The sequence below is a fragment of the Rhinatrema bivittatum genome, chromosome 2, assembly GCF_901001135.1.
Source record: "Rhinatrema bivittatum chromosome 2, aRhiBiv1.1, whole genome shotgun sequence".
NCBI lineage: Eukaryota > Metazoa > Chordata > Amphibia > Gymnophiona > Rhinatrematidae > Rhinatrema > Rhinatrema bivittatum.
Window position 1 is genome coordinate 253,851,823 of NC_042616.1, and position 14,316 is coordinate 253,866,138.

The 14,316-nt window shown below is 42.6% G+C and overlaps 1 protein-coding gene across 1 annotated transcript in view; it reads right to left on the minus strand.

Annotated features, from left to right (window-relative positions):
- Positions 1-14,316, minus strand: part of RBMS3 (RNA binding motif single stranded interacting protein 3) — a 1,783,971-nt gene that overhangs the window by 426,338 nt on the left and 1,343,317 nt on the right. Inside the window, exon 8 of the mRNA XM_029589419.1 lies at positions 2,940-2,986. Coding sequence (XP_029445279.1) covers positions 2,940-2,986 — 47 coding nt within the window. The remainder of the gene's footprint in view (positions 1-2,939; positions 2,987-14,316) is intronic.

Genomic DNA, 14,316 nt, shown 5'->3' on the forward strand with positions numbered 1-14,316 from the left:
CATACATGGGCGCCTTAAAATCCATGCAGCACACGACGTTCTGGTACCTGAATGTTTCTCCCATCTTTGTCACATGCCGGGATTTTAAAATTCACCCCATACTTTTTACAATCAAAAAGCATGCATGTAAGTTCCACCCCGGAACGTTTCCCCTCACTGCACATAAATGTACCCGTGAATCCGGACCATGCGCATGCTGTCATGCCGACTGAGCAGGGGGGGGTCAACTGTAGAAAGTCCATTTACCTGCAAAGAACTAGCCAGTGCAGAATTGGCTAAAGAGTTCACCTGCCCACTGATTTGGCATTAATCCACAGCTGGGGCCCCTAAAACCCTTAATTAATTTCTCTTGCCAAGTTCTGGAAGATCTACAGAAACTCCCTTACCACGTTTCCAGGGTTGCCAACCGGTTCCAGTTTTTCAGGACAGAACTGATCCGGTTCTGGTCTTACCCCACTGCTAGCATGTAGTTCTGCTTGTCGTAGGGAAATCAGTCAAAACTGCAAGTCCAAGCAGGCATTGGTCCTTGCAGCTTTAACGGACAATCCAAAGGATCAATTTTGTCATTTGTAGGTGTTATCTTGCAACAAGACAGCATGCCTACTACTGTTGAGAGTTTGTCTGTTCTTACACATCTGAGCGCAGGTGCACAGGCGTAGCCGCCAGGCCCTTATGTCAAGTGGCTGCGCAAACTCCCAGATATCCATTTCAACATACACATAACTCTCTCCTTCATAAGTTCATAATCACCTCTTCAGTCTAACCCACACCACCTCACATATCTACAGGAAATGATACCACACAACCAAACAAAAACATACAGCGGTAGATTTTTAAAGAAGCGTGCGCGGGATACATTTATGCGCACTATCCGGCTCGCACAAATGTACACCTGATTTTATAACATGCGCGCGCTGCAGCGCGTATGTTATAAAATCCAGGGTCGGCGCGTGCAAGGGGGTGCACACTTGTGCACCACTTTGCACGCGCCGAGCCCTAGGAGAGGCCCGATGGCTTTCCCTGTTCCCTCCAAGGCTGCTCTGAAATCAGAGCAGCCTCGGAAGGAACTTCCCACCTTCCCCTCCCTTCCCCTATCTAACCCACCCCAGGGCCCTACCTAAATCCCCCCCCACTTTGTTTCACTTTTACGTCTGCCTCTAGCAGGCGTATCTTGCGCGCGCCGGCAGCTGGCCGCTGTGCCAGAGGCCTCAGTCCCACCCCCGGATTGGCGCCACGCCCCCACCCCCTTCCTGCCCCTTTTTCAAAGCCCTGGGACATACGTGCGTCCCAAGGGTTGCGCGTGCCGCCGAGCCTATTCAAAATAGGCTTGTCGCGCGCAGGAGCAGGTCTTTGGGGTTACGCGCATAACCCTTTGAAAATCTGCCCCACAATTTTCACCAAAGTTCTTCAGTTTTAAATTTACAAAAAATGTCTTTGTTTCATCCCTTCTAGGGTGCTGGCTCCTGAAGGGAACTGCTATGTATTTGGTCTCTTTATGGCAGGGGTAGAGGAGGGGGCAGGGTGATGAGGAAACTAGTTGAGGCCTCGTTTTCTTTTGATCCCTTCTCTGGCTCAGAAGAGATTTAAAACCATGTCTGACCACTCCATCAGGGCATGTACAGACTGGACCCTTTGGTTGCTGAAATAAGGTTTTGTACTTCAGACCACACTAGAAGATGTTTTCCATTAGCCCCTGCCAAAAATGACTCAGTCTTTTATGTGTGCTGCAGACTGCATGTTTGTGTCCAAGAGGGATCAAGTGGAAAGATGGAAAAGAATCTGCCACAACTGTTGGATCCTAGAGAGCTTGAAGAATTAGATAATACTTTAGCCGAGTGCTGTCTGGCACATGCAAAAAGTGTGTGGAATACAAGTGATGATATAACATAAGCAATGAGTATTTAGATATCTTCCTGTTTTTGTGGTCTGATGAGTTAGAGATATGATTATGATTTCTTTTCTTTTTGTAGATGCAGTTCTGTGAAAGACACCAAGGAATCTTTTCAGGCTGCTCCTATTTCTGAATGCTACTTTACCCTGGTTTAAACCTTTCTGAGCTGTGAAGCCCACCTAGCATTTGAAAGATGGAATGCTATTTCTCCTGAGAAACAGAAAGAGAAAGGTGGGATTTGCCATCTGAGCTGTCACTACTGCACTGTAATGGGCAAAAGAACAGTTATTCAACTAAGGGTAAGTTGAGCTGTAGACATGCAAAAAGGTTTTTTCATTGTAACACTGGATATGTTATGTTGGCCTTCCATGACTGCACATGGGGTGATTCATGCCTTTAACACAATTATGGTCATATTTTGTAATTCTGTCCATCAGGTTTATAACAATATCTCACTCTCTAGCAAGTTAGAACCTAACCACTTAGGTAACACTCAATTTGGACAGAACACACTTCTGGGTAGAAACAGTTTTCGATCTAATTTTTATACTACAGATTCTTCAGAATGACCTCTAAACATCTGATTAAATTGACTTGCTAGAAAGATTGTTAATTTTCATATTTAAAGTAGCACTCCACTTATTTGAATAACATTCAAACTTCACATATAGGAAAATATATTCCCTCTATCCATTTATATGTGTGTGTGTGTGTATATATATATATATATACACATATATGTACATACATTAAAAAAAATTATTAACATTCAATATACCTCTAAACAATAATGAATGAAACAGAGCAGTGTTTTTCAAGCTGGTCCTAGAATAGAAGCAGTGCATGCAGATCTTTCTCATGCATATTCATTGTTGATTTCCTGAAAATCAGACTGGCTACAGGGTACATCAGGACCGGCTTGCAAAACACTGATGTAGGGGATCATGAAAACAATGAATCTACATTTACTGTGAGGTTGCTTTATTCAACAAGAAAGAATATTGCAACAGCAATACATAAACAAAATCTGAAAACATGCTTTACTTACCCATTCTGCATAGCAGCTGTGGGGTCATAGGTCAAAGCCATGCCAGCCTACACATAGTTTGGGAGGAAAAAAGTTTTAATATTAAAGCAATGAAAAAGATCTTATTTCAATATATTTAATGTTTCTAATACTGGAATCAGAATAGACGTTCTTAATCATATGCGTGTTCTTGTGATTCCAAACTCCCCATCACTCAAGAACTCCAGAGGAAAACAATAGAAAGCATGCAATACTCTGAATCAATGGTTCTACACTTGAGGCATCCGTAATAGGTCTAACTTTTAGGGCAAACAAAACAGATAAATCAACATCAGTATTATGCAAAACATATGCAAATATACCTCATGCATATTCATTATGGCTATCCCGAAAGCCAGTCAAGTTTGCAGGCTTCAGGAATGAAATGGAAAACCACTTCTATGGATGACAAAATTTAATTTAGAAAAATGAGTCATTTGTCTTTTCTTTATAAAACTCATGCAGCCTTCATAGATTTATTTTCTTTTTGTTCAGAATTTTAAATGAATGAATTTTTGTATTTGACCTTAATTAAACTCCTTGAATCATACTGTCCTTGTTTCCAGTGTGCATGCAAATTAGGTGCAGAGCCACTCTTTGAAAAGCTATATTTTCAATTGCAATGAAGATGACTGTCACCAAAACTACACTACGTCATTTTTCTGGAAAGCAATGTAGATCAAAGGAAATGCAGAAGTAAGGTGACATTTTTCAAAAACTTTGTACTGTGGGACAAGACTTTTTTCTCTTTCCATTGCATTCAGTACAATATATTGCCTGTTTAACTTCCTGTGCATTAAAATGTTATCCTTAATTCACTAATGGCCTGATTTTCAAAAGCATTTACATGCTTAATGCTGAGTTTTACATGTGTAAATGCACTTTATCTGTGTAAGTGGGCTTTAGAAAATTGCTACAATATATGCCATTGAATAGTCCATAATTTTTACCCTCGTAAAATGCACTTGCACAGTTAATTGGCTTTTGAAAATTGCTAAATTTACATGTGTAACTCCATTGAAAATTCACCTGTCAATATGAATTGTATTTTGCCTGTATTGAGCTAAAATTATATTTTACATTGTACATGTATATGAATATTATTGTTCTTGCAATTCTGTATTCAACTTTTCTCATGTTCTGGACTGCTAAGTCATCCCTGCTTGAATCCTACTTTTAAGAATATAGCCAAATCTGCAGAACTGGAAACAACTTATTGAAAGCAGGATATAATACAAACAATGAAATCTGCAAGGCTCATGTGAAATGTGTGATTGATGAAACACAACCACATGGGTCAAAAGTAACAAGCACATGTTATATCATTTCTAGCATTTTACAGCCTGGCAGTTTCTAGAGGGCAAAATAAACTATAGAAGAACTTCTTAAAAATACTGAAAAGTAGTAACTTAAAAGTAGCTTTTGTAAATCCTATAGAGGTACATTTTTAAAGGTTTTAGGTGCCTTATCTTTGGGAGTAAGGTTTTTACATTTGCTGTTTTGGAAATTTACTAGCACTGACTACCTAAATTTGGGGTCCTAGTTTTACTAGGACCCCAAATTTAGACGTGTAAAATACGGACGGCAGGGAAAAATAGGTGCTTAGCCATGATTTTCAGCAGTAGGCTCCTAATAAATTCTAGGCAGTTTTAGGTCCCTAAAATCATCTCAAAATAGGCCTACATTTTAAGTTCCTAAAATTTTAGAAACTAGTTGTCCATATTGAATAAGCCAGGGCGTGGGAAAGTTACCAGGGTAAAGGTTCTCAAACAACTGGATATTCAGCAGAATTTGCCTGGGTACCCATTCCATTGAATATACCCAAATAAAGTCAGTTACCCAGATAAACTTATCCGGATAACTTTAAGATAGTGCTGCAGCATGACAAGACTTAATCTGATAACTTTTACCACATAGTGCTGAATATCAGCGCTGTCTGGCTATTAGTAATTAGTCTGGCTATTAGTAATTAGTCTGGCTATTAGTAATTAGTGAAATTACTAATATTTCACTTGGATGCAGCTCCATCACGGCTCTCTACATTAATGGCGGGGGTGGAAGGGAATTAGAACCAAGAGCTAAGAGAAACAGATAAGTATGAGAGAAAAAATGAGGGAAGCTTGCTGGGCAGACTGGATGGGCCATTTGGTTTTCTTCTGCCGTCATTTCTATGTTTCTATGTTTCTATATGTTATTCCCCACCCCCTGCAATGCCCCATCACTGCCTCTTTTTTTATCTGGCTAAATTTTGTGTGGGTAATGATTTATCTGGACAAAATTTAAGTAGAGATCTGAATGGAATTTTAAAAAAAGAAAGATTTGTGCAGCTAACTCCCAAATTTACCTAGTCAAATCTTTTGAATAGAGACCTCTAAATTTAGGAACTGAGCTTTTTTGAAAATTTACCTCATAAATATCAGCAAGGCATTTTTTCTAATGATACTTGACAGTACTTTGGTACTGGCATTTCCCCCCACCCCCCCTCTGCATCAGTGCCTGAGAAATAACAAGAAGGGAGGGCTTGATTAGAGAACAGAGGAGCTCTTCTCTGCTCCGTCTTGTCTGCTCCACCCTTTCCTGTCTCCTCCTGCTATTTCACGGGAGTGGCGGAGTAAATAGCGCACACATGTAAAGCAAACGCAACGTAGATAATGCATGGCAGATGTAAAAAACTGGTCAATTCCTCTCAACAAGAGAGACTTTTATTGTAGATAGTCACAGCAACAAGAGTACATTAGTCAAAAGACTTCCTTCTTCCTCCTTCCCCCCTCCCTCTCCTCCCCCTCCCCTCTTCTCCTCCTTTCCTCCTCCCCCTCTTTTTCTCTTCCTTCCCTCTTCCCCTCCCCCTCCTTTTCTCCCTTCTCCTCCCCACTTCCCTTCCCCCATTTTCCCCCTCCCCCCAATCCCATCCCCTCTCTCCCCTTCCACCTACCTTTGTTTATTTTTTTTCTTTCTTTCTTTCTTTCTTCCCCTGCTCACTCCCCCGCCCTCCCCCCGCATGCTCCCCCTGGCCCTTCTCCTACATTAGTCCTTCTGATTGGTCCAGTTATAGTCACATGATTCTTTTTGGCACTTTTTTTTCTCTATATCTAGTCCCTCTGTATTCCCCTGTATACTATACCTCCGCTCAGTTCGTTTTTTTAGACCATTGTAAGTATTAGCTCTCATTACTTCTGTTCCTTCCGTGTTTACCCTCTTGCCTCAATAACCCCTATGGTTCTTTCCTAACAGTCAAAGACCCCTTAAAAATAAACAAAAATAAAGGAAAATATATAACTTCGAGTTGAAGCCGGTGTTTTCCTAGCGTTCTCTGACCGCCGTCTCTTAGGCTTAGTCTCTCTGAGAACAGCATTTACACTGCCTTTATCTCTTCTGTTTACTTTCCTCCTTTCGGTTCCTCCGTCAGTGCACCTATTTTATTTTTGAGCCGGGGTCGGTACCCCGTGCCGACCCGTGGCCAAAATTTAGTTTTCTTTATTTGTCCCTTTTAGCAATGAAAAATAATTTGTTTTCCAAAAGTTAGTATTGGGCACCCATGATATACTTGCTTTTTCTCTATGATCTAGGAGGGGCATGGCAATCTGGCGTCTTTCTCATTTAATTTATCCATTCTATTTTTTACAGGTTTAACACTCCTCCTCGTGCTGGGGTTGGCTTAACCCCGCCAACCCACACTATGCGCCCGGCTCTTCACAATAATTTACTCAAATTATTGCATTCACTCTGGGGCAGATTTTCAAAGGGTTACGTGTGTAACCCCCGAAAAGCTGCCCCAAGCTGCCCCTGTGCACGCCGAGCCTATCTTGTATAGACTGGGCAGCACGCGCAAGCCCCGGGACGTGCGTATGCCCTGGGGCTTGCAAAAAGGGTTGAGGGCGTGGGCGGTCCGGGGGTGGGGCGGGGTCATGGCCTGAGCCTCCAGACACAGCAGCCGTTCGCCGCTGTGCCCGGGATTGCGGGCCGGTCATCGGCCGGCACGCGTAACTTCTTCAATAAAGGTATGGGTTTGTTTTTTTTAGATAGGGCTGGGGGGTGGGTTAGGAAGGGGAAGGGAGGGGAAGGTGCAGGGGGGGCAGAAGGAAAATTCCCGCTGAGCGGCCTCGGAGGGAATGGAGGCAGGCTGCGCGGCTCGGCTCGCACAATTGTGCACCCCCTTGCGCGCGCCGACCCTGGATTTTATAAAATCGGGCGCAGATTTGTTCACGCCGGGTTGCGCGAACAAATCTGTGCCCACGCGCAGGTTTTAAAATCTGCCCCTCTGGGTTCTCCCCTTAAGCATTCTACTAATAAGGTCATTTTTAAGTATTACCTCTGGCTTCTTGCTTCGGCCTTTTGGTTTTGGTTTTCTTTACCTTCATGTCTCCCTTTCAGCACTGTTAAACCCAAGTCTTGATTTGGCCGCGTACCTGACTTCCTGCACATGCACAGTGAAGATTTCTTCTAACTGTGAGTTAGCCTCAATTGTTACAATTTTATTTTTTTAATGTTTTGTCACTTTGTCCCTTTTTTACCCTTTCCTTCTTTATGCCTCCCCCCCACGTTACTTACAGTCACTTCTAAAGAATTGTTTCTATTTGTAATCCTCCTTTGAAAGTAAAACTTCTACATCCCCCCCTTCCTTTCCCCCTTCCCCCTTCTCCCCATCTCTTCCCCCCCTTTCCTTCTCCTCCCCCTTTCCCCCACATTTAAAGTTCTTAGACTATTTCTTGTGAATTTTTTGACACACTATCTGCCTGCTTTGTTGTCTTAATTGATGGCCTATTTTTTTTTCCTAAAATATATGTGTTTTACATCAGTTTAGTAGTCTCTTCTCTCTCTTTCTGTTGTTTGTGAGGGTTTTTTTTTGTTTTGTTTAATTTTGTGTTTATTGCAACATTTTTTAATTATACATTCAAGAATTAACTTGAAAGGAAAAATTTACAGTGACATTAATACTTAAACAATAACTTTGCATTAGGACCTTTATTAAGGAAAACAAACTATTTTAATGTCATATTACACCCAAGTCCTCTATCTAAGGAGGGCCCAATCCCAAAAGATGATTTTTCTCTCATTTAAAGGAAATATCCCAAAAGAAAAAGCTAGATAAGGAGGAATGGTCATCAGATGCATCATTTGTAAAGGACGTTCTATCAGCAATAAACGTTGATAATTGAGATGGTTGGAAAAAGGTATATGTAAGATCACGATACTTAATAAAGCATTTGCATGGAAACATCAGAAAAAATAAAGCCCACATCTGCAATACTTTAGATCTCATTTGTAGAAACTGCTTCCTCCTGGCCTCAGTATCTTTAGCCAGGTCTGGGAATACTTGCGCCCTCAAATTAAAAAATAACTCCTTTTGATTCCTGAAAAACATTCTCAGTATCCAGTCTCTGTCAGAGTCTAACAAGAAAGATACAACTAAAGTTGCTGGTTGTGCTTCAACTGTTTCAGATGACTCCAGTATTTCAAATATATTCAAAGGTGAAAGTGTCTGCATGTCCTGACCCTCCGTACTACTTTCTTCATAGATGGCAGATAGAAAACTTTTATTATCGGAGGTAACGTAGCCTGAGGTAATTTTAGAACCTCCAAGGCATACCCAGACCACATGCCTTTTGCTGTTACTGTTGGGATTTTAGGAAAATTTATTAATCTTAAATTTCTTCCCCTCATTTGATTGTCAAGGTTTTCAATCTTCCTTAGTAAATGTTGATTATCTTTTATTAAAGAATAATGCTGGTCATTTAAATTACCCATATTAGATTTTAAAGTATCCAGGGCATGAGCACTTTTTACATTTTCTTCTTGCAAGACTTTAACCAGAGACTCCATTACCTCAACCTTCTTCAGCAATGGATTAAGCTGGGAAGTTAGATTTATATTAAGAGTGAGGATAGCGTCCCATATAGTCTCTAGTGAAAAGACTTCAGGTCTTACCATAGGCAAAATCTTAACTTCTATTTCCTTTTCTTCAGAAATGTCCTTTACTTGGTGCAGACCTCCCAGATTCTGTGTTTCTCCTTCAGGAAGGATTCCCTCTGAGACACCATGGATCTTAGGTTCAGCAATGCGATGTAGGGGTCCAGCCGTTGCCTGCTGGTCCTTGATAACCACGTCTTCCTTAGCCAATGAGGTCAGATGAAAAATAGCTGTCCTGGTCTCTGCGGTATTCTCGGGGGGGGGGGGGGAGTGGGGGCATTCTTTCAGCCGGGGATAAGGATGTAATCGAGTCATGGAGAGGGTCGGCTGTATTGTCGTCCTCACGACCCATCTCCCGCGACTGACTTCCCGGCTGTCCATTCCTCCGCAAAACGTGCACGTCCATCGGCCCCCAACGCCGGCCCCATCTGAGAGGCTTCGAAAACCAGCTTCTCCCGGGCCCTAAGTTTCCAACCTGAATGCAGCATACTTAGTGAGCAGGAGATCTGAGAAGGATGCGACACGTTCTGGTGCTAGCACACCATCTTGGGTCCCCCGTTTGTGAGGTGTTTGATTACTGTTAATTGTGGTACTAGCCATCCTGCTCAATACTGCATAAATTTGCATAATACTGCATAGATTTGCACAGTGTCCGGTCCCCCTGACGCAGCCCTGATGCGGGGTCCTTGTTTTCAAACCATAAAAGAAATGTCTTTTGACTAATGTACTCTTGTTGCTGTGACTGTATCTACAATAAAAGTCTCTCTTGTTGAGAGGTATTGACCAGTTTTTTACATCCTCCTGATATTTGCCAGCTGCTGCCTGGAATGGGAGGAGCTGGACAGAGCAGGAAGCAGACGGCTGTTCTCTGTAGTGCACTGCTGAATAGAGTTGGGACACAAGCCCTGCATGCCATGACCAGGGATAATACAGAACAGCACCAGAAGCTGGTAATTGTCCATACTATTAACCAGTCTGAAACCCTGTAATTGTAATTACTGTTATGAGCATATTATGTATTTTTATTAGATATGGATGGCCGTGCCATTTTTAAAGATGGCGCTGGCCGTCCATTACTCCTACCATGTGACAGGGGCCGGCCAATGGCACGGATACCCTGTCACATGTTAAGGGAAAAGGGCCATCGGCACCATTTTTATTAGTGGCAGCTGACAGCCCGCGAGCGGGAAATCGCTCCCGGGACCTCCACTGGACTACAAGGTAATTTTAAAAAAATTTTTGGGGGGGCAGGAGGGTGGGGGAAGCTAAGGGAGCTGTTTTAAAGTGTTGGGGTGGGTTCAGGGGTTGTTTCTGTGTGCCGTTTTTCCCGCCCTCCCCCAAAACGATAAGAGAACCCCACAAACAATTTTGTGGGGGTTTCCTATCGGTTTCGGGGAGCCCCCGATTTCTGACGACTTTGAAAATATCGTACGATATTTTCAATCGTACGATATTTTCAATTGTCAGAAAAACGATTCACATCCCTAATTTTTAATCTTTACTCTCCTTTTAATTACTTCATGTATTACTTCAGCAACACATGTGCAAATGTTATCAAGACAATAATGTTTCCTGAATTTAAATCTGAGAAAGGTACCAGTAGGGGAAGAAATAGAAAACCACCAGTGGGAGAGGGAGGGAGGGAGAGAGAAAAGCATAAATAGTGATTCTTTCTCTTTCAACCTCCTTCCCATAATGGTGCTTTTCCCATGTCATGAAGGTGGCAGAGGGGGCACCTGCAAGGAAAAGTGCTGCTGTCTTATGCTTCTTGGTGGTGGAAGGGAGGATCATGCTGTCACTGAACCTTGCAGACAGCTGGAGGGGGGGGTGGGTTACTGTGTGGGGCAGGACACTAGGCAGTTGCCCGGATGTGCAGGGGAAAAATATTCATTTTAGTATTCAGTTCATTTTCCCCACAAATTTTGGTTCATGAAATGCTTGATTTATTTAATTTGAGAGAAAAAAAACAAATCAAACAATATAAAAAGCAACCCAGCCTGGAGGTTGGGTCCCGACACCAGGGCCTTGGCTAGAGCCTGGATCCAGGTCCGATTCCACGAACCAGCCCGGAAGGTCAGGTCCCAATGCCTTGGCCTTGACCTAGGCCAGAGCCCAGACACATGCCCGATGCCATGACCTTGCCCAGAGGCCAGTAACCAACACCAGGACCTTGGTCTGGAGGCCGAGGCCCAATGCCTGGTCCTCTGCCTTGGGTCAGACCCAGGCCCAGAGCCCAGGCCTTGCTGCTACTCCCTCACTGTCCTCTTCTTTCTTCTGACATCATCCACTGGGGTTCGTCCACTGGGGTTGCGCAGGAATTAATTAACTCCGGCGCATTTACTTCAGTGGATGGCGCTATTTTGATGCAGAGCTTTGCTATCGGATATCCCTAACAGAGCAGGTAAAAGACCCCAGCGTCACTTTCGGGCCAAGGCTGTGATCCCTATTTTGGGCCTCGATCTATGTCCTAGGCAAGGCCCTGGCTTTGGGCCTGGGCCTAGGCCTAGGCCGAGGTGCCGATGTTATGCTAGAGCATAGGCCGCAGCCCCTACTTTTGGCCTTGGCCTATGCCTTAGGCAATGCCCTGGCTTCAGGCCTTGACTTAGGCCCAATGCAATAATTTCAAATGAATGCAACAAATAAGGTTCATTTCATTCAGAGGGGGCCCCATTTGGTTCGGGGATCCTCCAAATGAAACAAATTGCCCTTATTTGTTGCAATTTTTAAATTCATTTGAAACAAACGCACATCCTTATTTCCCAATTCCCCTTCTCCTTCCCCCACAAGGGTGGCCCTGCCTTCTGAGTACTGGCTCATTTCTCTCTAGAAAAAAAGAGCATTGAATATCAGCATGCTAAAATGTGTCTAGGTCCCAATTTTCAAAGGGTTTCTTATCTCTAATGGCACATTTGTCTGATGCAGTTGAAGGAAAGGAAGGAACAGAATGGGAAAAAAGTGAAATTACCTATCCATAATAATTGTTCTCTTATAGCTGAAGTCTCATGGGAGGTTGCATATATAGAATAAGTTATCTAAGGGTCGTTTTCAAATAAAAATGGGAAAACAGCAACAAAATATAAAGGAGTAGAATACAATAGATCTATAATGGATTCTATAACAGGGTACCATCAAGCTAGGGTGAGATAACATAGTAGAAATGTCATGCTTTTGAGACTTTCCTCACTCCAAATGACTTCAAATTTTCACCAAGGTGAACTGTGCTGTTTGTACATCTCACTCTATATGCAAAACTGGCCCCTAAACCCTAAACCACCACTAACACCTCACCTCGACCTATTAAGTGGCCCTCCTACAGAGAAAGAAATACTTAACTACTATGAGGGCCTTGTAGATAGTCAGTCTCTTTCTCTCTCTCTCTTTCAATGCAGGATGTGAAAAATAGGGATTATCACACTGTGCTGTGCAATAATACCAATGCAAATTGGTAAATTACCGCACCACACAGTATCTCAAAAATTCCCATAAACACACCCCTTTTCCTTATCACAGGTGTTATCAATGCGTTACTAACACTTTTTGATGAATGATTGGGTTTGTGCTGAAATGGTCCTAGATGCTCTCCCAGGGGCGTAGCTGCATATGCACATATCTCTTGGTCCCACCCCAGAATGCCCATGCTCTACCCTTATCCCACCCCTTTTTTTCCGATGCGAGATATTTGCACATTGGTACTTGAGTGCGTATGTGGGCAGTTTATAAAATCAGGTGGACAAGCATATGTGCAAAATGCATGCACATTTCCCAGTTTTGGTGTGCATCTGACTTTTAAAATTCACCTTAAAATAAGATTTATCCCTTAGTTTTTTTGCACAAAAATAGACCCCTCTCCATCCCCCACCCCTAATCCCAATCCTTGTTCCCCTTTCGAAACTCAATCATTATTTCAGAACCTGCCCTCCAAACCTCTATCACTGTCTTGATCCCCCCCCAAATCATGATTCTCCCATAGAGCACTGTTCCTCCCATCCAGTTCCGTCACCCACTGAGCATTATTCAAATCCCTTCTACCCCAAACATCTGCCAAGATAGGTCCTCTCATGCCAAAATCCCCACAAAGACTCTCTACCCCTGCTCACCTCCCAACCTACCTAACTAGCAACAGAAGGTATGCTTACTTTATCACTTTTCTAGATCCAAGTTCCAAATGATGCCAGTATGCATCATAACATTAAGTGGCACTGCTTATTGGCCTCATTTGGAATTGATACTGCAGCAGAGAGGAAGGAAGCAGACCTTCTCCTGCCTGCTAGAATAGAGTGGCACCAAGTGAGCTAGGAAGTAAGTGAGGGTCAAAGGAGTGGTGGAGGAAGCAGAGGCAGATTTCAGGTGAGAGTTAACTTGCTAGGGAGATGCTTGAAGGGATCGGGGGTGGGGGCGAGTTGAGATACATGGAAGGAAGGATGCTCGAGGGAATTTGTGTTTGGAGGAGGATCAAGATAGTGATTGGGGTTTGGTGGAGATGGAAAAGAAGTGATCAGTAGCAAGGGGAAGCTGCCTAGGAATCCAGGGTGAGGCAATGGGATTGATCCAAATCCCAGAAGTGAGAGGGAGGTTTTTTGTTGGTCCTGAAAAAGTATCCACACACTACATTCACATCACTTTGAAGGATGGTGCAAATATATGCTGGTAAAGTATATGCATACATTTTCAATATCATAAGTATGCGCATAATTCCTCCCGATCTAAGACAAGAACCATGCCTTCCTATTCCTCCTGATCTAAGACAAGAACCATGCCTTCCTATTCCTCCCGATCTAAGACAAGAACCATGCCTTCCTACTTTCAGAAAAAGGCTTAAGACATGGCTATTTAAGCAAGCCTTCCCAGATCCATATTGAAAGACAGTAACATCTTATAAGACACTACACAATATTATGTAAATTATTAATGTAAATAATTCATCTTTACTACTCAACTATCTTACTCTAATTCTCTCCCCAGTTTTATGACCCTGTTGTAATGTAACTTTTATTTCTTTGCACTTGTTTATGTTCTGTTTTTGTGCACACCCTCTTGTTATTTGTAAACCGGCATGATGGGGTTCCTAATCTCGAATGCCGGTATAGAAAAATCTATAAATAAATAAATAAATAAATAAATAATTGCCTTCCTCAACCAAACCATACTCCCGAATGCCTACATTTTGAGTGGTTAAATATAGCTACCTAGTGAACATAGGTGACTAATATATTTATCTGCTCAGCAAGGGAATATTTTTAATAGATTGGGTCTAGCTTCCTAACTCCTCAGGTTTGGTAGCTAGATTATTTTGACAGTTGCCCTCTACATGATTTTTTGCCACAGGAATCTCTGATTTGTCTTATTTCTTTCAAAGAAATGAACTCCAAAACATGGAAAAAATATAGGAACCCTGAAGTCAACATAAAAGGTTCATAAGAGAGTAAGAGTTGGCTTTTACAGAGAACCATAG